Below are 26,461 nucleotides of genomic sequence, written 5' to 3'. Positions count from 1 at the left end.
GGTGATGGGAGGCGGGACTAGTGGTTGGGAGGCGGGAAATACTGTACTTCTGAGCAGGCTAAAGATTGATGCATGCATCAGAGATCCATTTGATGTGGAAGAGAGCAAGGTTCAAGCACTTGTGAATGAAGTGACCCATAATTTGCACTTACAGCAAATGACTGGACATCATTAGCCAACAACAGCTTCCTAGGGGTCATGTGTCACATGTTGGACCATATTTGGTTCCTGTAGTCTTATCCACTAACTGTCGACCATGTGGTAGACTCCATTTTACTCCAGTTTGTGCAGAACACTTCAGTTGGGTTGCAAAGGATTGGGGGAATCTATGACAAAGTCACAACTATCCAGTAACGGACAATGCAACTGCTGTAGTTGGTCTGCTGTCTTTTGAAGCACATGCCATGCTTTGCCCACACTCTCCAGTTGTCTGTTAACAAAGAATGGGGTGAGTGTGGCTTAGAGGTCATCTTGGCAAAATGTAGAAAAATTGTCAGCCACTTCAAACACAGTCCCCCAAATCAGTGGAGTTGGAGGAACAACAGGGAAAAATTAATATGAACTTCTGAAACGCTTTTTAAGGATATGTCCATGAAGCAGAATTCTGCTGTAGACATGATCAAGAGACTAGTTTGGAACAAAGAAGTGGTGATGGCAAACTACACGTCAACCTTGGCATAAACACACTTTGAGCCTACTAACAGCTTCTGAGTGGGAGAATGTGCAATGGAGTTGATGGGTGGAGTATCATGCTCGGTGATACTGCCATCCATATGCCATCTTCATCATGCTATGATGGTGTCTGATGATGATCCAGCATACGTGGTTTGCTTCAAAGAAGCATTTAGTACAGATCTAAGAAGCTGACAGCTAAACTGGTCCTGGCTGAACATTTCAACTGCATTGGACTCCCGCTTCAAACTCCTCAAGTGTTATGCCAAAGGAGCAGCAAAGGCAATGTCTAGAAGGAGCTGCGGAGTCTAGTGTCACATGATGAAATGGCTGTTGAGAAATGAAACTCCATGTACAGAAACATTAAAAAAGAAGGTTTGTTTATACACTGAGTATTCATCAGATTCAAGGATGATCCATTACTGGAACAAACATCTGGTAACTAGGCTGTTGACCATTACATTGCCGACCCTCAGATAGACTACAGAGTTATGCCCACTTCTTGATGAAAGAGACAGAAGGTGTCACATCCAGTCATGGCTATAAAATACTTAGGAACACCAGCTAAAAACTGTCCCTTGTGAGCGCTTTTTATGTTATAAGGTATTTATAACCCACCAACTCTCCCATACAGATTCAAAGTGAGGGTAGCAAAAAAATAGCTGAACATTCATCAAGAGTTACAATGAACAAGTACCCATCAAAAGACAAAACTACAAAGGACAATAATGATGAGAGAACAAATTAATCTTAGCATCTTCAAAAAATTAAACAGTCCTTCAAATGATGAATTTGAACAGGAAGATTATTCCAGAGATGAACAACTAGGAAACAGAAAGAATGCATAAAAACTGATTTGAATTCTACAAGCTTAACAGATGGAAACGCTAAAGTTAAATGTTGACATGATCAAGAAGTAAAGCAGTTATTTAAGATCCTAAGCTTTTGCGATAAATCCTCAGGACAGGCACCAAAAAATACTTGCCTGAACTGGCAGCCAATACAGTCTTTTGTAAAGGGGAAAGCATGGTCATACTAGATTTGTGAAAGATCAATCTCACTGCAGAGTTCCGGACTAATTGAAACTTGGCAACATACTTTGCTGCTAACCCAGGTATACAGAGTTACTGTAATTGCCATTTGGACAATAACCCTAAAGTGTTCTTGCAAAAAGTAGGAGCGCAATAGAGTTCGTCGTTTTCGTTTTCGTCATTTTTTCATCCCAAAATTTGTCTCGGTTTCATCCTGTCGCCTCGGATTTCGTCTTCAGCTGGCAGGGTCTGGACCGCTCACACAGTACAGCTGCCAGAGTTTCACTGCAGCCAAGAAGAGCAATAAGGGAAGCACAATGTGCAAAGGACTGCTGGCTCTAAGCCCCTTCACTCAGAACAACGCTGGATTCTCCTACCACCTGTACTTTCTTGTTTCCTTGGTTTTTGTCGATAATTTTGGACGAATTATAGGACTTCCGCTAAGCTAACCACCTTTACCACCTTCTCTGGGCACCGAATTCCAGATTTCATTACACGTGAGTGAAGAAAACTTTTCTCCGATTCATTTTAAATTTACTACATGTAGTAAGGAAGTTAATCTTCCTTACTACATTGTTTATCTGAGTTTCCAAAGCCAGAGAAGAGTCCGGATCACACCCAAAACCCTGGACCTCTTTTTCCACTTCCAGAGTGCTTCCATCTTCCATTGCAATAGAGTGAGGAATATTAGAAGGTACATACTGAACCATAAACATTTGTTTTTTCAGCATTCAATTTGAGCTGCATAAAGGTAGACTAGTCTACTATTTTCTGAATACATGTGTGAACAGTAGAAGACATAGAACCGGTATTCTGCCTAACTGAATTTATAAGAAAAATATCACCAGCATATGACACTCGTTGTTCCTCAGGTTCCAAAGAAATCTGTCTCAGAGTGCTCATGTAAATGTTGTACAATAATGGAGAACAGGGGAACCTTGGGGCATACCACATGATGGAGTCCAAGGGTTTGAAAAATTGTTGTTTTTCAAAACAACATATTGTGTTTTGGATAGGAACGATTTGAACCAGAAAACACCGAGTCCACCCAATCCACAGCTGACAGTAAAGGTTAATAATATTTCGTGATAAACTGTGTCGAAGGTGGTGGAAATGTCAAACTGTAACAGCACACCTTGCCACCACCCACACAGAACCTGCCTAACCCCTCTGTTTATTAAGCTGTGCTAGCAGCTGCTATGTGGCAAGAATGCTATGTTGGCATTAGTGCACGGCAGCCGCTAGTGTGGTTTAGTAAAGGGGGGGGGGGGATAACTGTAGAGGTTACAGATAGCAGCAGAGTTTCATTGCCGTGGAATGGTCAAAACCCATGCTGACACCCATAAAGTAAGTTAAATCTTTCAATATAATCAACAAATTCTACAAGCTTAGTTAGAAACGGGATATTTACAATTGGCCTATAGCTGGAAGCTTGAGACAAGTCACTTTCTACTTGTTTAGGAATTGGGGTTAATACAATGTTCTCCATATCACAAGTGAACCATCCTGAAGCCAACATAGTGTTAAATAAAACTAAACCAGTTTAGTAATTCAGAAGAAGATCTTTTAGCAAAAATGATGGCATTTTAACAAGATAATCTGTTCACCAAAGGAAGCAGAGTAGATGTAGAGATTTTTCTAAAGGTAGCTCAGCTTCTTTTAGCTGGATTAGGATTTTTAATCTATTGCAAAATCAAGAAGGTTGGAATTTAAGCTTGAAACACCATCAAAAGGGATAATAAATATTGTTCACTTTAGATGCAAAATAGGAAGCTAATACCTCAGCAGAAGGCTATATAGAATTTGATGAGAGAGGAAAGTTTAAGATTTATAGTGTGACAAACTAAACAATTTTCTAAGGTTAGGTCTTTCCAGCCCCACTAACATAGAATAGTAAGTTCTTCTGGCCTTGTTTATCTCATACCAGTAGCGTAGCCAGAGTTTAATTTTTAGATGGGCCTGGAGGTGGACTGGGTGGGCATAGGCCTCGTATTTCCTCTCCACCTGCTACCACCCCTCCCTGCCCCCCCACCGCTGCATTTCCTCTCCATCCGCCCACCACCGTCGCATTTCCTCTCCACCCGCTACTCTCCCCCCCCCACGACAGCCCCCTGCACATGGTCAGTTCTGGTCATTTTTACTGACCTGAAGCGCCGTTCTTCCTCCAGCACCGTCGATTCCCATAGCCAGTCTTCTGCCAGCACACGTCGTTGGAGCCTCTTCTCAGGCACGTCCCACCTACTCTGCAACTTCCTGTTTTCCGCAAAGGTGGGACGCAGGAAGTTGCAGAGTAGGCATACGTTTTAATTATAGGTGCAGAGAAGTCAGATAACCAGATTTCTACAACATAAGCTAAGCCTAGGTCAGAATCATCTATAAAATCTTTCAATAACTCATGTTTATTACATACTGATCTAGCATTAAAATAGCAGCATGGAATAGGTAATATAGAGTCAGAATCAAACAGAAAATTTTGACATGATGGTGAAATCTGTTTAAAGTTACGTGTTTGACAACCTAGCATTTTTTTCCCAAGAGAAAGGTCTGTTTTCACAAATCACTTCTATATAATGTGGCTATGAGAGACAGTCAAAGTCCTGACTGATTTCATACGTCTACCAAAATTCAATGCATACAAATCCAATGGAACAGGAAAATGAGCAAGCGAAGTCTCAGTATTTGTGGTATTAAAAGTGGACAAGACCAAATGGCACAAAAATAACAACAAAAAACAAGCCATTTCTCTTTAGTAAAGTCTGAATTCAACACACAGGATGGAGCAAGCTTCTGCACCCTGAGAGAAATGGAGCAACTGAGACAGTCAGACAAGGTAACAAACCGTGCACTGAGACTCCAGCACAGAAATGCTGAGTAGAGCTGGCAGTGCTTTAAGATCTTTCTTTCAAGTAAATCACAGCTTGTTTTCTTTACCAGGACCTCCCCCCCCCCCACCCCCGCGATATTCAGTGCTCCTGGCCATTTAAAAAGCACTTAGGGCCTCTTTAACTAAGCGGCGGTAAGCCCAAATCGGACTTACCACTCACTAAGAGGGAAGTACTGCCGGGCTACCACAGCAGCTTGGCAATACTTCCCACCCCTAGTGCGCAGTCATATCCGGTGCTACAAAAATATATTTACTTTTGTAGTGCTGGAGTGTACCAGCGGTAATCGGGCAGTGCCACACGCTGCTGGGTTAGCGTGAGAGCCCTTACCACCACCTGGATGGGTGGCCGTAAGGGCTCCCTCCAAAATGAATGTGCAGCAAGTGCGTGATTAAAAATAAAGGAAGCAGGGAAAGCTTAAAATAACAATATTGTATTTATGATCCAAATATAAAGGAATTGAAATAAATTAGCATGTACACATAGTTGTTTACATCTCCCCTCCCCTCCCCTTCCCTTCCCTCCCCTCACCTCTATGGGCATCATCTCCTTCCTTCCCCCCATCCATGATCACCATTTTCCCCTTCTATCTTTCCTCCCTCCTTTCTATGGGCGCCATCTCCATTCTTTGATTCTTCCATCCTCAATTCCAACATCTATCCTTCTTGCACCACCCTGCATCGCTCTCATCTTTTCCTCTTTCTCCCACTGCTGCCACCCCCCCCCCCCCCAGTCTGCATCTTTCTCTCTTCCTTTTTTTCCTAGCACCCCCTTTTACCTCTCCCAGCACTCAGTCAGCCCCCTCTCCTCTATGCACTCCTTCTCCCTGCTCCTCATGGCCCTCAGCCTTGACTGCTGCAGGGAAAGCACACCTGCGTCTCACCTGGCCCCAAGCCGCTCCTGTAACAGGAAGTTCCGCCTCTTCTGACAGAACTTCCTGTTACAGAGGGATGCTTAGGGCCAGGTGAGAAGCAGTGTGCTTTCCCTGCAGCGGTCAAGCAGGAGAGGAGGCTGCTGGAGTGCTGGAGTTGTAAGAAGAGAGAGATGACTTTAAATGTGTTAAAAATTTAAATGTGAGTTAAACATTTAGGACCAGATTTTATATATGGCGACTAAAATCTAGGTGTGTCTGCTTTACATGCCTAACAGTATCTATAAGCCACATCTACATTCAGACATAGTTTACAGAATAGCACATAGACTGGGTGGATGCACTTAGATTGTAAGTGCAACCATTTATGCCAGTGAAAAGCTGGTGGTAAATGCCTGTGCCTAAATCTAGGTGTGCTCCCCTAGAATTTTATAACCACGCACCATAGATTTGATTGATAGCCCGACATGCCTACAGTCCTCCAATTGCTGCCCCCCCTTTTGGATACGCACGCGGGAATTTATGTGCACCTCTTTTTAGAATACGCCTAAAAAGATGTGCGGTGTAAATTCCAATTATTGCCAAGTTAATGTTTGATAATTGGTCATTATTGGCCAATTATCAACACTAATTTTCTTGTTAACTAATTGAGTAGCACCCATAAATTGGCTGTTTGCACAAATTTACGCAAGCTACTTGGTGTACCATATATAGAATGCAGGGGTTAATGTGTTAAGGGGCCTTTTACTAAGACATGTAGGTGCCTATGCGCAAACAACAGTCGTCAAATTAGAACTACCTCCCGGCTACAGCATGCCCCTGGCGGTAATTCTAATTTTGACGCATGTTCAAAACGTGCGGCAGAAAAAAAATTTCTATTTTCCATCGCGTGGTGCTAACCAGGCAGTAATTGCCAGTGTGCATGCGCTGACAATTACTGCCTGGATATGACGCACATCCATTTTCGGCAAAAAAAGGCCTTTTTTGCAGGAACACTGAAAAATGGACCTGCGCACGTCCAATACATGCACCTACACCAGTGCAGGCCATTTTTTGGCACGCCTTAGTAAAAGGGCCCTCAATTGCACTTTAATACGTTAAATGTGCAGCCATAATTATAGCTTTTAATCCCTCTTCAGTAGTGCAGTAATTTGTTGCACTTCAGGGCCACCACCTGCAATAGATTCTCTTCCTAGTTGTAGACGTTAATCTAATTTCTTGTGTACAACGTAGTGGTCATAAAGCAGAACACAGTGTAATTATATTATAAAGATAAGACAGGGCTAGACCCTACAAAATTTTGAAAACAAACATTAGTAACTTAAAATGTATTCTAGCTTTTATCAGAAGCCAATGTAAGTTAAATAAAAATGGAGTAGCGTGATCAGTGGATTTTCCACAAAGATCAATTTGGCTGCCACATTCTGCACTGTCTGTAATCTTTGAATGAACGAGTCCAACAAACCTAACAAAACAATATTGCAGTAATCTATTGAGGAAAGATTAAAGGGTTCAAGGTGAATTCGTAACTTAGAGGCCTTCCCACAAACCAGTAATGAGAGGAAACATAACACTGCATAACATAACATTTCTCAGTCCCTCAATGCAAAAATGAGCTTCTCCAGATCATTGTTATATAGCAATGAAGTTGACCAGGAAACTCAACTACTGTCACATAGCAAGTTTACAGTATTAGATGATAACACATATACCTGGGTCAAGATGAAGATCCATTCAGTGGTCAGCTTATTTCTTTAAACGCTGGCCACAATTATACAAATAAAAGGGAAAATTCCATCCCAGGGAAAACTCATACACACTTTTCTGTGTACTTTGCCTCCCTTGTAAATGCTCCCAGAAAAGCAAAGGAAAGAAAAACTCTCTGGGAAAAATAAAAATGTATCAGGTCAATATTCAAAAGCATACTGCAGCAGTCATATCGATAAGTACCGTAATGTGAATTTTCGGTAGCACTATCTGAGTGGAGCAAGGTCTCAATAAAGATCTCATCATTGTTAATGAGGTTCTTCATTTACAAAAGCTTCCCCAGTCCCCACCCCTGCTTTCCCCTCTTGGTTCACTACACCCAAAGAGAAGAAACTAAGGAGGCTGGGGGTGAAGATGACTGTGGAAAGTACATATACCATTATTTCGATAATTTTAAAATTCTGGTTGCTTAGTGCAAGTTCAGGTGGCTACTTGTAACTTTTTACCCTATATTCAGCTGCTCAGTACCCATGTTATTTTAATCATTCCCATAATAATCTTTATCTAGGTTTATCTGAATCTTGCTGTAAAAATCTATACGTATATACGATGAGCAGTTGTGCATTTGACTGTAGGTTTACAACACAGCGATCATGTACATCTTCTCTAAAGGCTTTACATTGGTTACCTGTGTGCTTTAGGATATATTTTAAAGTGTTGATTCTTATTTTTTAAACTTTGACCAGTAACATTTCAGAAAATTTTAAGAAAATACTGAGACTTTGAGGGGCATAATCGAACGGGGCGCCCAAGTTTTCCTGAGGGCATCCTCGCAGGACGTCCTTGCGAAGGGGCGGGGAAACCCGTATTATAGAAACAAGATGGGTGTCCATCTTTCGTTTCGATAATACGGTCAGGGATGCCCAAATCTCAACATTTAAGTCGACCTTAGAGATGGTCGTCCCCAATTTTCAGCGAAAATGGAAACCGAGGACACCCATCTCAGAAACAACCAAATCCAAGCCATTTGGTTGTGGGAGGAGCCAGACACCAACCGGGCACCCTAGGGGGCACTGCAGTGGACTTCAGAAATTGCTCCCAGGTGCATAGCTCCCTTATCTTGTGTGCTGAGCCCCCCAACCCCCCCCCAAACCCCACTCCCCACAACTGTACAACACTACCATAGCCCTAAGGGGTGAAGGGGGCACCTACATGTGGGTACAATGGGTTTGTGGTGGATTTTGAAGGGCTCACATTTACCAACAGAAGTGTAACAGGTAGGGGGGGATGGGCCTGGGTCCACCTGGCTGAAGTGCACTGCACCCACTAAAACTGCTCCAGGGATCTACATACTGCTGTCAGGGAGCTGGGTAAGACCTTTTAGGCTGGCATAGAGGCTGGTAAAAAATATATTTAAAGTTTTTTTTGAGGGTGGGAGGGGGTTAGTGAGCACTGGGAGAGTAAGGGGAGGTCATCCCCAATTCCCTCCGGTGGTCATCTGGTCAGTTCGGGCACCTTTTTGAGGCTTGGTCCCAAGAAAAAATGGACCAAGTAAAGTCGGCCAAGTACTCGTCAGGGATGCCCTTCTTGTTTCCATTATCGGCCGAGGACGCCCATGTGTTAAGCACGCCCCAGTCCTGCCTTCGCTATGCTTCCGACACGCCCCTGTGAAATCTGGTTGTCCCCGCAACGGAAAGCAGTTCAGGACGCCCAAAATCGGCTTTCGATTATGCCGATTTGGTCGACCCTGGGAGAAGGACGCCCATCTCCCGATTTGTGTCGAAAGATGGGTGCCCTTCTCTTTCGAAAATAAGCCTGTTTATGAATCAGCTTGCTCACTGAGATTGACAGAGACCCATCTTTTGGGGAAGCTCCAGCCTACATGTATAGCCTGGTCGACCTCCCACCCAGAAATGCTGTGCAGTCATCCCGCACCTATCTTAATCTCCACTCCCCAACTGCAGGGACTTAAGATACAAGCTGCTTTTTGCCTCTTCATTTTGCTTCCTGTGTCCCCGTTATTGGAATGCTCTACCATCAGCGTTAAAAGAGACCTCTGATTACGGCCTATTCAAGAAATCCCCGAAGACCTACCTATATGATTGTTCATTCTCCTCAGCTGCTTGATCTTTTGCATCTCCACCTCCTTTCCCTTGCAGTTTTCCCTCCCTTCCCCCTTTCTTCTCTTTTCCTCTGTTGTGCACTAGTGCTGTTTGTTGTACTTTTCTCTTAACATTGTGCGCCACATAGAGCCTGCCTTGGTGGGATTATGTGGGATATAAATGTTCACAATAAATAAATAAATCTTCTTTAGCAAAGACTTGATATATTGACACTTGTGATCTTGCTGGTTTGTCCCTATAGAATAAACTTCCTGGAAATATTCCGATGCCGTCATCTATTGCAGAATTTAAGATAAGGTTGTAAACACATCTGTCTATTCAGGTTTTTATGGAATAAAAACCCTAGATTGTTTTTATGTTATAGCTCATATCAGAATTTTTAAAAGGGTAAAAATGCACCTGGTTATCTTTCTACGTTTATATTTAAAGTATGGATTGTACTATGTTATTATTTTGTTTGTTTTATATTTAATTTTATGTGTGTTTAAATTTATGTGTTTTATTGTTCCCCACCTAGTTAATAGGTGGGTTATAAATGTAAAAAATAAATAAATGTAACTTCCTAAACTCTTACTTGTCCTGTTCGTCTGTCTTGAATAGATGGTAAGATCTATTGAACAGGAACTGTCTCTTACGTCTAGTAGCAATATAGAAATGATAAGTAGTAGTAGAAGAAAATATACTATAAACTCTGTCCAGACAGTTCTCAGTTATCAGATGTCACCAGGCTATCCAGAAACACAAAAGCTAGTAATCTGAAGATAACAGTTGAAACAACCTCCAAAAGTTCCACAGGAAATGATGGAGAGTCAATGGACAAGCCATTGGTGGATTATGAAAGAAGGGGAAAGCAGTAACTTGCTAAGTGCCAGCAGTGAGGTGGCCATACAAAGACTAAGGGTGAAACGTACCTGCCTTGATAAACTGAGGAGGCGGCGGCTGAGTAGCTGTTCGACAGAATATCACCTTTTTAGGGTCCACTAGTAGCTGGTAGTAACCTGCTATCAGGCAGGCAAAACTGGTGGCTATTGGCCACTCCATCAGAAAAACCAGGGGCTAGAAAAAAAAATTAGAAAAATTGGGTTTATAATAGAAATGACACATAACAAAGCCAATATTCATAAGATTTGTCCAGCTTTGCTGAATGGGTTTATTTTGTTTAAATAAAATGTTGCCTATACAAAATTTACCTGGATGAAACGAGGCATAGCTAGACATGTTCTCATGTGTGGGTTTAGTGTCAGTATTCAGTGCTTTCCAGTAATTTGGTCAGGCTGAATAGCTGCACTAAAGCTATCTGGTTAAGTAGTCTGCTCACTGCATATCAGCTTCAAAAGCTTTCATACAATTTCCCCTCACAGTTAATACAGATGTGCAAGCAATTAATACCATTAGAGCTTTCCTTTGCTGCTATTCTAGGATGCAGATAGTGATACAATACAATGCCATTGCTGGAGGCTCCTGATAAGAATATTTGAGGCAAATAAAGGTTGTACTGGGTTAGGACTGAAATGTTATTGCAATGATCATCTTAAGATATCCTGTGACATGTCAGTCGGTGGCAGCACCAGTCTAAGCAATGGACTTATTCTAGGAAACCATTATACTGTTTCCATGGTTTGCAATAGCATGTCCTGTATTTACCGTTAAATGAATTTAGGCCTCTGCCATGACATACCATGTTGTAATGTATACCAATGAGATGCCTTTTACCGGTGGCACTGTGCTACAGTCTTGAAAAGATCCAGACTCAGAGATGCCAAGTCACACTCACTAAGGGGTCCTTTTACTAAGCCGTGGTAAAAAGTGGCCTGCGGTAGTATGGGCACATGTTTTCAGTGTGCGCTGGGTTACTTTTACTTTGTCTGGGGAAAAAAAGGCTTTTTTAAAATGGGGGTTGTAAATGGCCATGCGCTACAGTTAAAAGTAGTGCACAGCTATTTACTGCCTGAGCCCTTACCGACACCCATTCACCTAGCGGTAAGGGCTCACACAATACACGCGCGGTACTCGTGCAGCGTACGCCAATGTGGCCGCACTGCTGATTACCGTCGGGAAGAAGATTACGTGGTAGAAAATAGAAAAATATTTTCTACCACGGGACACAGCGAATACCGACTTTGAAATTACCGCTGGGTGGGCGCGCTAACTGGTCGGTAGTGTCGATTTGGCGCTTGCTACACATGTGGTAGCCCTACCGTTGCTTTGTAAAATGGCCCCTAAGAGTGTATTACAAGCTTATTCTCATGGCCTTTTGAGTGTCTTCTCCAGTGTGATTTTTCTAGTGAAAAAGGTGCTGGTACTCAAATGCCAGGCCACCCTCCAGGGGTGGGGTGATCACTGAGGGACCCACCCCACAATAGCCAAGCCCCCTGCAACCAGTCACAGAATCTATGACAAGGCAGAATTGGTGTGTAGAGCCTGATTTCTTTCATTAAAAGTTGGGGATCATGGGTCAATTATAGCAGACAAGGGAAAAGGTGCCTGTACTCAGTACCCCCTCAAAAAAAGCCCTGGTCTTCTCACTCATTAAAGCTTCATTGCTAGTGCACTGATCCTGGTCACTATCTTCATGAGAAGCAAGAGAAGAAAGTGACCTAACCAGCAGTAAAAAATCTGAGTACACTTTCCTGTGTACTTTGCCTCCCTTGTCGCATCTCTGTGAGTAAATGCTCTCTGAATCCTGTGCACATAGGGTGGAATTCAGTAAACGGCATTCAAAGTTAGGCGCCAGAAACAGCGGTGCTAAGCTGATGATCTATAAAGGGTGCTCCACACAGAGCACTCTTTATATAGTAGAATACTAGCTTAGAGTAGATTTCACATCTAAATTCGGTGCCAGCATTTATGTCTGACAAAACATGGCGTAAATGTTGGCACCTAATTTATGGCAGTTTGGTGTGCAAATTATAGTATTCTATAACATCACATCTAACTTCTGGAGACTCCACCCATGCTACTCCCGAAGCCACGTCACTTTGGAGTTGCATGCTATAAAATTTATAGAATAGAATAGTGCCTAGGACAGATGCACACGTGACTCCAAATTGTTGCCAATTAACATCAATTGCTGAATGATGACACCTTATTAAGGTGGGCCTTTTACAAAGCTGCGGTAAAAGGGGGGCTTGCGCTGGTGTAGGTGCGTGTTTTTGATGCGTGCCGAGGCCCCCTTTTACTGCAGTGGATAAAAGGTAGTTCTTTGTTTTTTTCAAGAAATGGCCATGCAGCAAGTGCTTCACTTGCCGTGCAGTCATTTCGGAGGGGAGCACTTACTGCCACCCATTGAGGTGGCAGTAAGGGCTCCCGCGCTAACCTGTCAGTAACCCGATTACCGCCTGGTACACACTGGTGCTACAAAAATTGAAATATTTTTGCAGCACCGGAAATGGCGCGCACTGAGGGAGGGAACTACCATCAGGCTGTTGAGGTAGCCTGGTGGTACTTCCCTTTTAGCGAGCGGTAGTCATGGTAGTCTAGTGACCCCCCTCATCCCCCGATGATCTCTCCACATACCTTTGAAAGTTGGAGGAAGGAGGGCAGGAGCAATGCCTACTCCCTCCTGCCTTTGGGCCTGCCCTTGTCAAAATGGTGGTGTCCACTGCCCAGCCCCTCCCAGTGCATCCTGGGATGCACTGGGAGGGGCTAAGCACAATATAAGGAGAGCAGGCTCAGGGTAGGGTTACCATATTTTGTCCTCTCAAAAAGAGGACACATGTCCCGCCCCTGCCCCGCCCACACTATGCCCCTTTTGCATCCTCGCCCCACCCCCTGTCACATATTCCCCTCCCCTGCCCCCCCATCACCTCCCCTCCCCTTACTATCTACTGCCTTGGTGGTCTAATGACCTCTTCGGGGCAGGAAAGAGCCCCCTCTTTCCTGCCCGGAGCTCTGTCCTTGCCCTGCATCCTGTTGCTGTGACGGTCTCGGGATTCAAAATGGCCGCCAAGAGTTGAAGTCTCACGAGGCCATGTCAACTCTCGGCGGCCATTTTGAATCCCGAGACCGTCACAGCAACAGGATGCAGGGCAAGGGCAGCACTCCAGGCAGGGCCGTGCCTAGGGTCTCTGGCGCCCCCCTGCAGACTATCAGTTGGCGCCCCCCCCCCGTGAAAATGATCACACCCCCCCCCCCATGAAAATGATCACTCACCACTTGCCACACTGAAAGGAATTGTCAGCAATATTCTTAGAAACAAATTGCTATACATTGCAAAATAAGATAGCAGATGTAAATTCTCAAAGTGGACATATTCCAAACGCTAAAATGAAAATAAAATAATTTTTTTCTACCTTTGTTGTCTGGTGACTTTCTTTTTTCAATCATGCTGGTCCAGTATCTGATTCTGCTGCTATCTGTCCTCTTAACTCCATTTCCAGGGCTTCCTTTCCATTTATTTCTTTACTTTTCTCCTTTCTTCTTCATTTCTTGCTCTATATCCATTTCCAGCAATTTCTCCTCTCTCCCTGGGTCCTGCCCTCCCATCCATGTCCATTCTTGTCCCTCTCTGCCCTTCCCTCCTCCATCCATAGCCAGCAATCCTTGCCTCCTCTCTCTCCTCCCCTCCATTTCCAGCAATTTGTCCTCTCCCTGGGCCCCCATGTCCATCCTTGTCCCTCTCTGCCCTTCCCTCCTCCATCCATAGCCAGCAATCCTCTCTCCCCTCCCCTCCCCTTCCAGCAATTTGTCCTCTCCCTGGGCCCTGCCCTCTCATCCATGCCTCTCTGCCCTCCCATCCATGCCTCTCTGCCCTTCCCTCCGCACCCTGGGGCCTTTAAATCTTTTACTTCCGGTCGCAGCAGCATCAGTGAAAGCGGAGCGCTGCCGACGTCTCCCTTCCCTTTGCGTTCTTGGTTCCCTCAGTGTCCGCCTTCTTCTGACGTCAGAAGAAGGCGGGACACTGAGGGAACCAACGAGTGCAAGGGAAGGGAGACGTCGGCAGCAGTGGCATAGCTAGGGTAGTTGACACCCGGGGCCGGTCATTGTTTAACACCCCCCCCCCCCCATCAAATCCAGTACTAGGCATACCGAGAATACAAAACACTCACGACCTATAGAGCAATTTTACCATACCATAAGCAGTCGTTTCTACGAGTCACACAAGGAAAAGGAAAGCAACTTAAGCACTACAGTGAGCACTAGAACATCAATTCACCTATTGTAAAACGAAACCAGACAGAATAGTACAGATCGTCAATCCTGCACAGTCAATGCCAACTGAAAGCCATGTCTTTTTCACAAACACAGATACACCCTAATCCACTATAGAATAAGTAATCATAAACTTTCTATTTAGACAAAAATTAAACTGAACCCCCGATGCCAGACTCTGCATAAAATGCAACACCACAGAAACAGAAAATGTCCCCTAGTACTGTGCAAAATATGAAGACAGCAGATGTAAATTTGAAAAAACTAACAAATACCAATCACCACTTTACAAATTAACAAATAGAAATAAAACAAATACAGAAAATAAAATAATACCATTTTACTGGACTAATACATTTAGCTTCCAGAGGCCAAAATCTCCTTCCTCGGGTCAGTACAGTATAGTGCTGTTACAGTATCTTATCCTGACCTGAGGAAGGGGGGTTTGTTCTCTGAAAGTTAAGTCAAAATGTATTAAAATTAGTCCAATAAAAAGATTACCTTATTTACATGTTCTATTTATAAACATTTATTAACACAGCTAAAATACTATATCCTAAAGCAAAATAATAAAAATATATATTTACAGTTTGTTGTCTTTGGTTTCTGCTTTCCTCATCTTCTTTTCACCGTCTTCCTTCCATCCAGCATCTGTCTTCGCTCTCTCTCTGCCATCCAGTGTCTGCCCTCTCTAATGTCCCTTCCATCCACATCTGCCCTCTATTTCTGCCCCTTCCATCCACCATCTGCCCCAGTCTGCCATCTCTCTCTCCCCCTTCCATCCACCATCTGCCCTCTCTCTCTCTCCTTTCCCTCTAGCATTTGCCCTCTATCTCTGCCCCCTTCCATCCACTGTCTGCTCTTTCACTCCCTTCTATCCACTGTCTGCCCTTTCTCTCTGCTCCTTCGATTCACCATTTGCCCTCTCTCTTTCCCCCTCCCATCCATTCAGGGTCCGCCCTCCCTCTCACTCCCCATTCCATCCAGGATCTATCCCCCCTCTCTCACTGCCCCCTCTTTTCGGCTCCCAGTTCCCACCTGCGGCTGCCCCTAGTTCCAGATCCATTGATTCTCCCATCCACCCCTGCCCCAGGCATGACCCCATTCTCCCTCCTGCTCACTTTTCAGACCCCAGTTCCAGCTCCATGCCCCTTCTCCCATCTGTCCCCCACCCAGTCCCTTCTGCCCATCTGAGTCCCCCTCACCCCATCTGGCTCCCACCCAGTCCCTTCTGCTATCCAAGTGCCCCCCACCCTCACCCCATCTGTCTCCCACCCAGTACCTTCTGCCCATCCGAGTCCCCCTCACCCCATCTGTCTCCCACCCAGTCCCTTCTGCTATCCAAGTGCCCCCCACCCTCACCCCATCTGTCTCCCACCCAGTACCTTCTGCCCATCCGAGTCCCCCTCACCCCATCTGTCTCCCACCCAGTCCCTTCTGCTATCCAAGTGCCCTCCACCCTCACCCCATCTGTCTCCCATCCAGTCCCTTCTGCCCATCCGAGTCCCCCTCACCCCATCTGTCTCCCACCCAGTCCCTTCTGCTATCCAAGTGCCCCCCCCACCCTCACCCCATCTGTCTCCCACCCAGTCCCTTCTGCCCTTCCGAGTCCCCCTCACCCCATCTGTCTCCCACCCAGTCCCTTCTGCTATCCAAGTGCCCCCAACCCTCACCCCATCTGTCTCCCATCCAGTCCCTTCTGCCCATCCGAGTCCCCCTCACCCCATCTGTCTCCCACCCAGTCCCTTCTGCTATCCAAGTGCCCCCCCACCCTCACCCCATCTGTCTCCCACCCAGTCCCTTCTGCCCTTCCGAGTCCCCCTCACCCCATCTGTCTCCCACCCAGTCCCTTCTGCTATCCAAGTGCCCCCCCACCCTCACCCCATCTGTCTCCCACCCAGTCCCTTCTGCTATCCGAGTCCCCCCCACCTTCACTCCATCTGTCCCCCACCCTCACCCTGCCTCGTCTTCTCCCTGCCACCTGGTCTTTAAAAAGAAATTGCCGACGCGATAGCGAGCGCAGCACCTCGTGTGCAAGTAAAAGAAGCGAATCCGATCATCTCATTGGGCCTTCCTTCACTGTCCCGCCCTAGAGGAAATAGGAAGTTGCGTCAGAGGAGGGCGGGACAGTGAGGGAAGGCCCAATGAGATGATCGGATCCGCTTCTTTTACTTGCACACGAGGTGCTGCGCTTGCTATCGCGTCGGCAAATAAATTTAAAGGGCTGGTGCGGGGGGGGGGGGGGGTTGCCAGGATGAAGAGCAGCGGGAGCGGCGGCACCCCCCTCTCTGGTGACACCCGGGGCGGACCGCCCCGCCCTTGCTATGCCACTGGTCGGCAGCGCTTTTACTGATGCTGCTGCGACCAAAAGATTTAAAGGCCCTGCAGCGCTTACCTCGCTTACCGCATCGGCACGGCCCTGACTCCAGGCAGAAAAGAGGGGGCTCTTTCCTGCCCCGAAGAGGTCACTAGACCACCAGGGCAGTAGATAGTAACTAAGGGAAGGGGAGGCTAGGATAGGCCCGCCGCCCACCTGCCCACCCATTTGTCCAGAAATCTGGACAAACGGACGGACTGGCAAAACCCGTCCGGACATGTCCTCAAAAAGAGGACATGTCCGGGTAAATCCGGACATATAGTAACCCTAGCTCAGGGAGAGGGTTGAGGGAAGAAGGAAGGAAGGAAGGAAGGGGGAGATGCCAAAATGTGGCTGGGGGGGGGGGGGGAGGGAGGTGGCAGAGAGAGTGTGGCAAGATGCTGGACTTGGAGGGGGGGGGGTCACAATGCTGGGGAGGGGAGGCTAGGGCACCATCTCATCCCTGACTCAGGCGGCAGATTGCCTTGGGCCGCCCCTGAGCTGTTGTATTATTGCTCCTTCTGTTTACCCTGTTCTATCTCATTTGTTTTATCCTTACTCTTTTGATTATGGAGTTCCTCTCTGTTTCTCTATTTTAATTTTGTACACTGCCTTGCTGTGTTAAATGAAAGGCAGTATATTAAATCCCAAATAAACATAAATAAACATAAACTGTGATAGTGTTCCTTTGAAAGCAGACGGGGCACATTGGTCTGCAAGGATTTGAACTGAAAATGCTAACTCGTTTCTAGTAAGCTAGAAAAAGAGCTCTCTGTTATTAACAACTTCAGGAAGTGTTATTAAAAAACATTATGTGCTGTATGTTAGTAAATTTTAATTGAAATTAAATTTAGAATAATAAAATATGGTCATTAAATAGATTAAAATAAGTATACTACAAACGGCTTAGGAATTAATGTCTTTGGTTTTCTGCTCAGTTTGATGCTGCTGGATGGAGTCTGACTTAACTGCTTAGCACTGTCTGCTCATTCAATTATTTTATCACAGCATACCACGTGAGTCAGAGATAAACCTGGCATTCAGAAGTGGACTGGTGAATTACAGTGCCCAGATAAAATTATTCATTTTATTCTAACATCAGAGCAGAAGGTAAAAAACGCTCCCAACCTGGAAGCTACAGTTTATCTACATATAAAATATGTGCAGCACAGATATGTCACATATAACTGAAGTAACTTTGACACCACAGAAACTAAGTCTAAATAAAGTGCTTCATTTAATTATTCTCAGGTCAATATTCAAACACACAGTCAGCATTTTTGTATAATAGCATTTGAGCATGGATCTCACACCTAACTTTGGATGCCTGCTGAAACCTGGTGTAAATGCTGGTGCCCCAGTTAGGCACAATGACTCAGAATGCTATAACTATGCACGCACATTCTTAGAATGCCCCTGACACACCCATGCTCCTCTCATTGCCACACCCCCTTTTGAGATAGGCACTATGGGAATCAGGCGCATTGCCTTATAGAATAGCATGCAACCACATGCACACACAAATATTAATGAGTGCCAATTAACATTAATAGTTGTTTAACACTCAATTATTGATGTCATTGAGCTCATTAAGCAATTAAGTAGTGCACGCATCTCGGGCGTGCAAATCTGGGCACCATATACAGAATCCAGGGGTATATGTATAATGTTGTGCTATAGTCAAGGCACCATAAGGTCAATTTTATAACCTAGGCACTCAAATTTACACGTGTAGATGTTTAGAATACTTGTCCTAATACACATAAAGGCTAGTATGATGCCTAAGTGCTATCTGCAAATAACTGCTTAACTTAAACAGGGGGGTATAAACAGGGGCAGAGCATGAATGGGACATAGGTGGGCTCTCACTTAAGCACATAACTCACAGTATGCGACCATGTGCCACTTAGGTGCACACACCAGCTCTATGGCTGGCATAAGTGTGGGCATCTAAATTTGGGCACTGAAACCAGTCCAAAATTCTGATTCAGCCATGTTTCACCTGCCCGCTCTAGGCCTACTTTAGAGGCCAACTGCTGCTGAAAGTCGTGGAAGTCATAAGTACATAAGTATTGCCATACTGGGAAAGACCAAAGGTCCATCGAGCCCAGCATCCTGTTTCCAACAGTGGCCAAACCAGGTCACAAATACCCGGCAAGATCCCAAAAATGTACAAAACATTTTATACTGCTTATCCAAGAAATAGTGGATTTTCCCCAAGTCCATTTAATAATGGTCTATGGACTTTTCCTTTAGGAAGCCGTCCAAACCTTTTTTAAACTCCACTAAGCTAACCGCCTTTACCACATTCTCTGGTAACGAATTCCAGAGTTTAATTACACGTTGAATGAAGAAAACGTTTCTCCGATTAGTTTTAAATTTACTACATTATAGCTTCATCGCATGCCCCCTAGTCCTAGTATTTTTGGAAAGCGTGAACAGACGCTTCACATCTACCTGTTCAACTCCACTCATTATTTTATAGACCTCTATCATATCTTTTTGAGATAAGAGCTGGCATAGGCACGAGTGATTGCAGTCACTCCTGCCCATGTCGGCACCAATTTCAAAAAGGCTGTTGTGACTCTCAGTAGGTGTCTCGTAAGACTGCCAGTGAAGGTCTCGGCAGCCATTTTGATGTAGAGATGGCAGCCGCAGTAAAGGGAAGAGGCGGGAGCCAGCGGCGGCAGGGCAGCGTGAAAACGTCACAATGAGGTAAAACGCCATCTCAGCCTGGGGGGGGGGGGGCAGCATCTCGGCCTGGGGGGAGGGGATGTCAGCTCTGCCTAAGGCGGCATCTTGCCTTGGGCCTGTCTGACTAGAATATAGGCATTTATGTGAGTTCTTGATGCCTAAATCTAGGTGGGTCCTGACAGAATTATCTCCATAATAACTGAATATCGCTGAGTGTTTGTAGAGCAGAGGCGTAGCTAAAAGGAGGGGAGGCGCAAGGGGTGCAACCGCTCCCCCAAACAGATTTTAAACAGAAATGGTGCCTTTGTGCTTTGTTGACACTTTCCCCTCCCTGTTGCCACTGTCTCTCTTCCTTTTACCATGGAAAGGTATCAGCTCTCTACCTCACCCCTCACTCCCCACATAGCCCAGCACTTTTCTCCCCCTCTTCCCCCCCACCCTGGTGATCTTATACATAAACTTACCCTTGGAGAAGGGACAAATACTGTGAGGGGGAGGAGAGAACTAAGGGCATATGCAGGGGAAAGAGAAGATGGAGGGGCAGAGGGATGGGTACTGGGGTTAAGGTGGAGGAAAGGTACAGTAAATAAATAATGGAGAAGGAGGAAGGTAGATGGATGCTGGAGAAGGAGAGAAGGAAGTATGAGAGAAGAGGCAAGAACAAAGGATGATGAGGAAAGGGGAAAAAGAGATGGAGGGTTGTGAAGAGGGTGAGAAACAAAGTACGGGGACAGATCTATGAAGGAGGTGAGAAAGGGTATAAATAGAAAAGACAAAAGGGGAAATGGGATCCTGAATAAGGGGAAAAGACTTAAAGGGACTGGAGCTCTCTAGGGCAGTATATCAAGTTTTAATAAACCTGAAATCAGAGCTGGAGAGGGAATGAATGACAGAGAAGGAGCTGGAGTTGGAAAGGGGTGAGAAACTGGGAAGGCAATGAATACAGCGAGTGGAAATGGGAGACTAGAAAGTGGGTAAAAGACAGGACACAGGAGACTGGGGGAAAATAAAACATTTAGGAATGGAAGAACTAGGGAGTTAAGTGGAGGAAATAAAAAGCTGGTAAGTAGATGAAAAACTGTGCCTGAGGATTAGGGGGAGGGAAGAAGGAGGAATAAAATCTAGCTACAGGTAGGTAAAAAAAAGCAGATGAGAGAAATGGAGAAAAAATTGAGACAGAAGGATCGGAGTCAGAGTAAGAGTAAGATATAAGAGAAGAAGGGAAGAAGTCGGACAGCGGAAACAAAGAAAATGGAAATTATATCCTGGAAAAGGATTTAGGAGAAAACCAACAAGAGGATGTAGTTAAGAGACCAGGATCAACCCAACTGGAAAAAGAAAATGCTCAGCCAGCAAAGATACAAATACATTTTTGCTTTTTAATATTTAGAGAAATGAGATGTTAGCTTTGAAAATGTGGATTTCTAATATTTTGTTCAGAACAAGAGGAAATGTCTCTCTTTTTTGTTGCTGTTCAATGTTCTTCTGTTTTTTTTTGAAGGGGGGGGGGGGTTACTTCATTTTTTCTAGGTATTTGTTTCTAATCTGTAGTCTCTTAGGGCCCCTTTTACTAAACTGCCCTAGCAATTCCCTGCATGGCAATGCTGACAAAGCCCATTCACTTAGAATGGACTTCGTCAACACTGACACAAGGGAATCACTAGCGTGATTTGGTAAAAGAGGCCCTTAGTTTTTTTTACTAGGTGATGATCCGTGTTTTCCTTTTATAACCGCGGAGAAGGATTCTTTTAACAAGTATATTATGTGTTCGGTTGTTCTCTTTTTGCAGTTAGAAGTATATTGACCTTCTAGAACATTTGAAGTGCTGACTTTTCAATGGTAGGGTTAGCGCAGTTTGAGTGTCTAATTTGGATGTGGGTTAAGCTCATGCTATTCTCAGTTGTAGCTCGATGCAAGTTGTATTCAGGTGCAGTAGGTATTTCCCTGACCCTGGAGGACTGACAATCAAAGTTTGTACCTAAGGCAGTTGATGGTTAAGTTACTTGTCCAAGATCTGAAGGAGCGGCAGTTGGATTTGAATCCTAGATTCCCTGGTTCTCAGCCTGCTGCTCTAACCATTAGGTACAGCTAATACAGCTGATACATATTCCAAACATGTTTGGTAACTCAACAACAAACTAAAGGGCAGACCATCTGTATGTATTTATTGTAAGTCCATCTAGGATGTAGGATATTATACAGCAGTATACAAATCTTGGAAATAAAATAAATAAGCTTGGTGGTCATTTGGCAACCTACCAAAACATGCATAAACAAATCATTTTATTGTTGTCATTAAACATAGGATTTCTGTTACAGCGCTTTTTTTTGTTGGTACATAATTCCATGGAATATATTCAGTGTGCATATTACCATCAGCAACATAGGTGGGGGTGGGGGGTAGGGGGAAGACAGCTGGTGCAGATACACTAGAGCGATATAGTAAAGTGATCCTTTCCTGTTGTGTTCAAAAGTGCCCCCACTGTTTATTTACTGCTGACAGGTGTTGCCACCCTAAAGATTTAAACTTGATCTGCCACACCCCACCCCAGCTCCCCACCCCACTTTAGCCTCTTCAAAAATCTGAATCACCGAACACTTATGCCTATGCAGATTTTAAACCGCCTCTCTCTATTGGCCCATCAGCCTTGCATTGGTGTCTGTTTTACAAAAGTCTGCTTCCCCTGACATCAAAACCTAGCTACGCTTCTGTTGTAGAGATAGATGGAATGCCCATATTCCTCCCTCGCTTTGCCAGATGTTTAAAAGCACTATCTATAGCTGATGGTATACAGATAAGTCATGGGTGTAGTTTGGGGGGTAAGGGGGGCATTGCCCCCCCCCCCAAACGCAGGGCCGGCGCAAGGCAGCTCTCCGACGGTCCCTCCTTCCTGCCCTCAGCTCCCTGACGGACAGCCCTCCTCTCCGTTCCTTCCCCCCCTCCCCGCGCGTGTTTAACCTTTTTACTTTCAGGCGTAGCGACGGCAGTGAAGACAACACAGTGGGCTCACCTCCAGCTTCTCCCTTCGCTCACACAGTGTCCTGCCCTTGCGGAAACAGGAAATACATCATTGCAGAAGGCGGGACACTGTGTGAGCGAAGGAAGGAGCTGGAGGCAAGCCTGCTGTGCCTGAAAGTAAAACGGTTAAACGTGCGCGGGGGGGGGGGGGGGTGCAGGAAGGAACGGAGAGGAGGGCTGTTGGGGAGCTGAGGGAGGGCAGGGAGAATTGCTAGACATGGATAGGAGGGGAGGGCAGGGGGAGAGAAGAGATTGCTGGAGGGGAGGGCAGGGAGAGAGAAGAGATCGCTGGACATGGATGGGAGGGGAGGGCAGGGGGAGAGAAGAGATCGCTGGACATGGATGGGAGGGGAGGGCAGGGGGAGAGAAGAGATCGCTGGACATAGAGGGGAGGGGAGAGCAGGGGGAGAGAAGAGATTGCTGGACAGGAGAGGAGGGGAGGGCAGGGGAGAGAGGAGAATTGCTGGACATGGATGGATGGATGGAGGGGAGGGCAGGGGAGAGAGGAGAATTGCTGGACATGGATGGATGGAGGGAGGGGAGGGCAGGGGAGAATGGAGAGTTGCTGGACATGGATAGATGGAGGGGAGGCAGGGGAGAGGAGAATTGCTGCACATGGATGGATGAATGGGGGCAGGGGAGAGAGGAAATTTGCTGGATATGGGTGGATGGAGGAGAGGGCAGGGGAGAATGGAGAATTCCTGGACATGGATGGAGGGGAGGGGAGGGCAGGGGAGAGAGGAGAATTGCTGAACATGGATGGATGAATGGAGGGGGCAGGGGAGAGAGGAAATTTGCTGGATATGGATGGATGGAGGAGAGGGCAGGGGAGAATGGAGAGTTGCTGGACATGGATGGATGGAGGGGGAAGTCAGGAAGGAGATGCACATGGATGGAGGGGAGGGAAGGGAGGAGAAATGCTGGACATGGATGGAGTGGAGGGCAGGGAAGAGAGGAGAAATGTTGGACAAGGATGAGGGGAAGGAAAGACAAAGGAAGGAGATGCACATGGATATGGATGGAGGGAAAATTGCTGAATTTAAGGGCTGGATCGGAACACTAAGGGCAGATGCTGAAACTGGAGGAAGGATAGGGCCAGGGCTACAGATGGTAGCCAGGACGCTTATGGACACAGGAGGATGATGGATATGGTGAGAGAAAAAATATCAAATGGAAAGAAGACACTACACAAAACAGAAGACACTGGGACCAAAGCGAATAGAAAAACTAAATGATGTCACAATTGTGGTCTTGACCCCTCTCAGACTCACCTTATTTCCTGCGGTCAGCTTCTGAGCTGGCTTCTGTCTGTTCTTCCTGAGTTAGTTCTGTCTCTGTGTGCTGGCTGCTTCCAGCATGGCTCTGATTACTCCACTATACTGCACCTGTGTGTGTTAAGCCTCTTTGTGCTTCAGTATGCTTTCTGCCTGTGTCTTGGTTTGTGTTCCTCTTGCCCTCTGGTGGCCAGAACCGGTGGCTGCCATAGACTTTCCAGACTTTCTTTCTGGTCCAGTCCAGTCCAGATACTCCAGCCCTCCAGACTTGGTTTGAAGTTTGGTAGCTAGCCTCACTCGTAGCTGCCTCATGATTCCTGCAGTGAGTTCAGTTGCTGATGGGTTTATTACCACCTGGAACCTCCTGAGTTGGCCTTTGCATCGTCTAAGGTCCCTGGTTTGTTGGTGTTTTGTTGCACTTCTGCCTAGTCTGGTTTCTTGTTTAGTTCCTTGTCTGTTTCTAGTTATCTGTGTGTAGTTTAGCTTAGGTTTATTTGCTTACTTCCCTAGTCTTGTTTCTGGTCTGTATTCCTTGTCTAGCTTCTGTTTGTCCTTGTCTCTTGTTTAGTGGCTGCTCTGCAGCTTTCAGTCCTGTCTCTTGTCTGTCAGTATTTGTACCCTGTTTTAGTGGCTGCTCTGCAGCTTTCAGTTCCTGTCCTTTAGCTTGTCCATTTCCTGCTTTGTGTAGTATTGTCTGTCTGTGAGTCCTAGCCCATTTTCCTGCCTTGCTGCCCATGTATATTCCTTTCCCCTCTGACCCTCAGTCCCTGTTCAGCCTAGTTGGTATCCAGTGCCTGCCCTGTCTGGTAAGCCCTGCCGGCCGCCTGCACCCAGGGGCTCAACTCCTGGGGAAGGGCGGTCAAGCGCAGGTGAAGTCTAGCTGTTTCTGTCAGAGTTCTGCCTTGTCTCTGGTGTGGGGTGGTTTTGCCTGCCACTGCTGCTCCACGGCAGTGGTCCAAGGGCTCACGAACCTAGTTTCTGCCTTGAAAGCCTGACAATGATCAGACAACAAAGGTAGAAAAAAGTATTTTATTCAGAATGTATTAATTGGAATATGTCAGCTTTTGGAAATGTGCATCTGTGATATTTTTCATGTAAGTTTCAGTTTTTCTAGTATTGCTGCATGCTGAGTCTGACTTCTTGAGGTAACTTTTCAGTTCAGTATTTTGCCTTCATATTTTTTTTATTTCTAGTTCCTTGTGTCATATCATGTGTTTTTCATGTGTGATCAAGGTGCAGTATTCTGCTAGTGTGTAGTATTTGCAGTCCTTTTTGTTTTGTTTTTTTTGTCACTAGTTAGTGTACTGGTGTTTTAGAGCCCAGTGTAATTACAGTGCTGCCTTTCCACGCATAAGGTGTAGCTCGTCCTAACCCTGGAATTAGTGCTGTTATGGTTTGGTAAGGTTATGAGTGTGTTTTTGCACAAGTTTGTGTATAGTGTTTTACAGCGGAGAGATTGTGTGTTGGCCTTACTGAGGTGGCACCAAAACATCAGAAAGGGTGTAGAGCCTAAATCATGACACACTACCTCTTGAAGGATCTACATATAGAGCTTATGCATTTCTAAGGCCTACACTGGCATGGTATGGGAAAGGGGGTGGGGAAATATTACTGGAGAGGAAGAGGGAGTTCTGGATAAGGAGGAAAGAATGAAGGAAGGGAGAAAGAGCTGGCTTTTTTGGGAATAACCGTAATGAATATGTATGAGATATGTCATACATATTCATTATGGTTATTCGCAAAAAAAGCCAGCTCTTTCTTCCTTCCTTCCTTCCTTCCTCATTATTAGCATATTCATTTGCATTTATATATATGCAAATGAATATGCTAATATGCCCCCCATCCTTCCCCCTCCCAAATGAAACAGTTAAACTACGCCCATGAGATAAGTGTTTTTCAATACTAGGCCATCTGAGTGGAAGTGCAACATTGGAAAAGTAACATTGTAAGTATGTAGTATGTGATGCTGTTGTTTACCAGTTTGTACGCATTGCACAGGAGCAACTTTCAAACAACATGTATATCTGCAAAATCTTCATGGACTTTACATATATTTTCAAAAGGAAATTTGACATGGGAAAAGTAAATGCACAGATTTGCATCTTCTATTTGCATGGGTACTTTTTTGTGAAAAGTTAAGTGCATGCTTTTGAAAATCAAAAGTGCACTCTCTTCTCCACCTTCAGCCCCAGGCATGCCTCCCTGATATGCACGTACAAATACATGCCTATGTGTTGGGAAATTTTCAAAAGTCACAACCTGCTTTATGTGTAGAAATACCTTTGAAAATTGCTGTCATAATGAGGATGTGAGTCAGTCTACTCCAGCCCCCAAATGTAAAATTAATGTAATTGCAATGCAAGATACAACACGTAGAACACAAATGGAGTGATATTGTTACCAGCCAGGATATTATGGAATGAGGGTGGTATAATTCTTCCTTGTCCATGAAATGCTGAGGAGGAAATAGCTGGTGGTTTGCATTAATCACATTTTCATTATGCCTGGAAACCAAGGCCTGAGGCCTTTGCAACAGCCTAAAATTAATAACTGAAGACAACAATTGAAGTAGCTCGGGATCTTTTAGGATTGTTCTCTCTTTGCCTTTTTGTGTTGTCTTGATCTCTGTTAGTTGTTGACTGACTGCAGAACCTGCTAGGCGGCTGTTATGTCAATTATCT

General features: G+C 45.3%; 1 protein-coding gene across 1 annotated transcript in view; it reads right to left on the bottom strand.

Moving 5' to 3' along the window:
• FRMPD3 (FERM and PDZ domain containing 3) overlaps positions 1-26,461 on the bottom strand; it is a 178,142-nt gene that overhangs the window by 24,187 nt on the left and 127,494 nt on the right. The window contains exon 13 of the mRNA XM_030210741.1: positions 10,198-10,342. Coding sequence (XP_030066601.1) covers positions 10,198-10,342 — 145 coding nt within the window. The remainder of the gene's footprint in view (positions 1-10,197; positions 10,343-26,461) is intronic.

This window comes from Microcaecilia unicolor, chromosome 7, assembly GCF_901765095.1.
Source record: "Microcaecilia unicolor chromosome 7, aMicUni1.1, whole genome shotgun sequence".
In the NCBI taxonomy this organism is placed as follows: Eukaryota; Metazoa; Chordata; class Amphibia; order Gymnophiona; family Siphonopidae; genus Microcaecilia; species Microcaecilia unicolor.
Note: the sequence above shows the minus strand (reverse complement) of the source record. Positions and strands in the feature narration are given on the sequence as shown.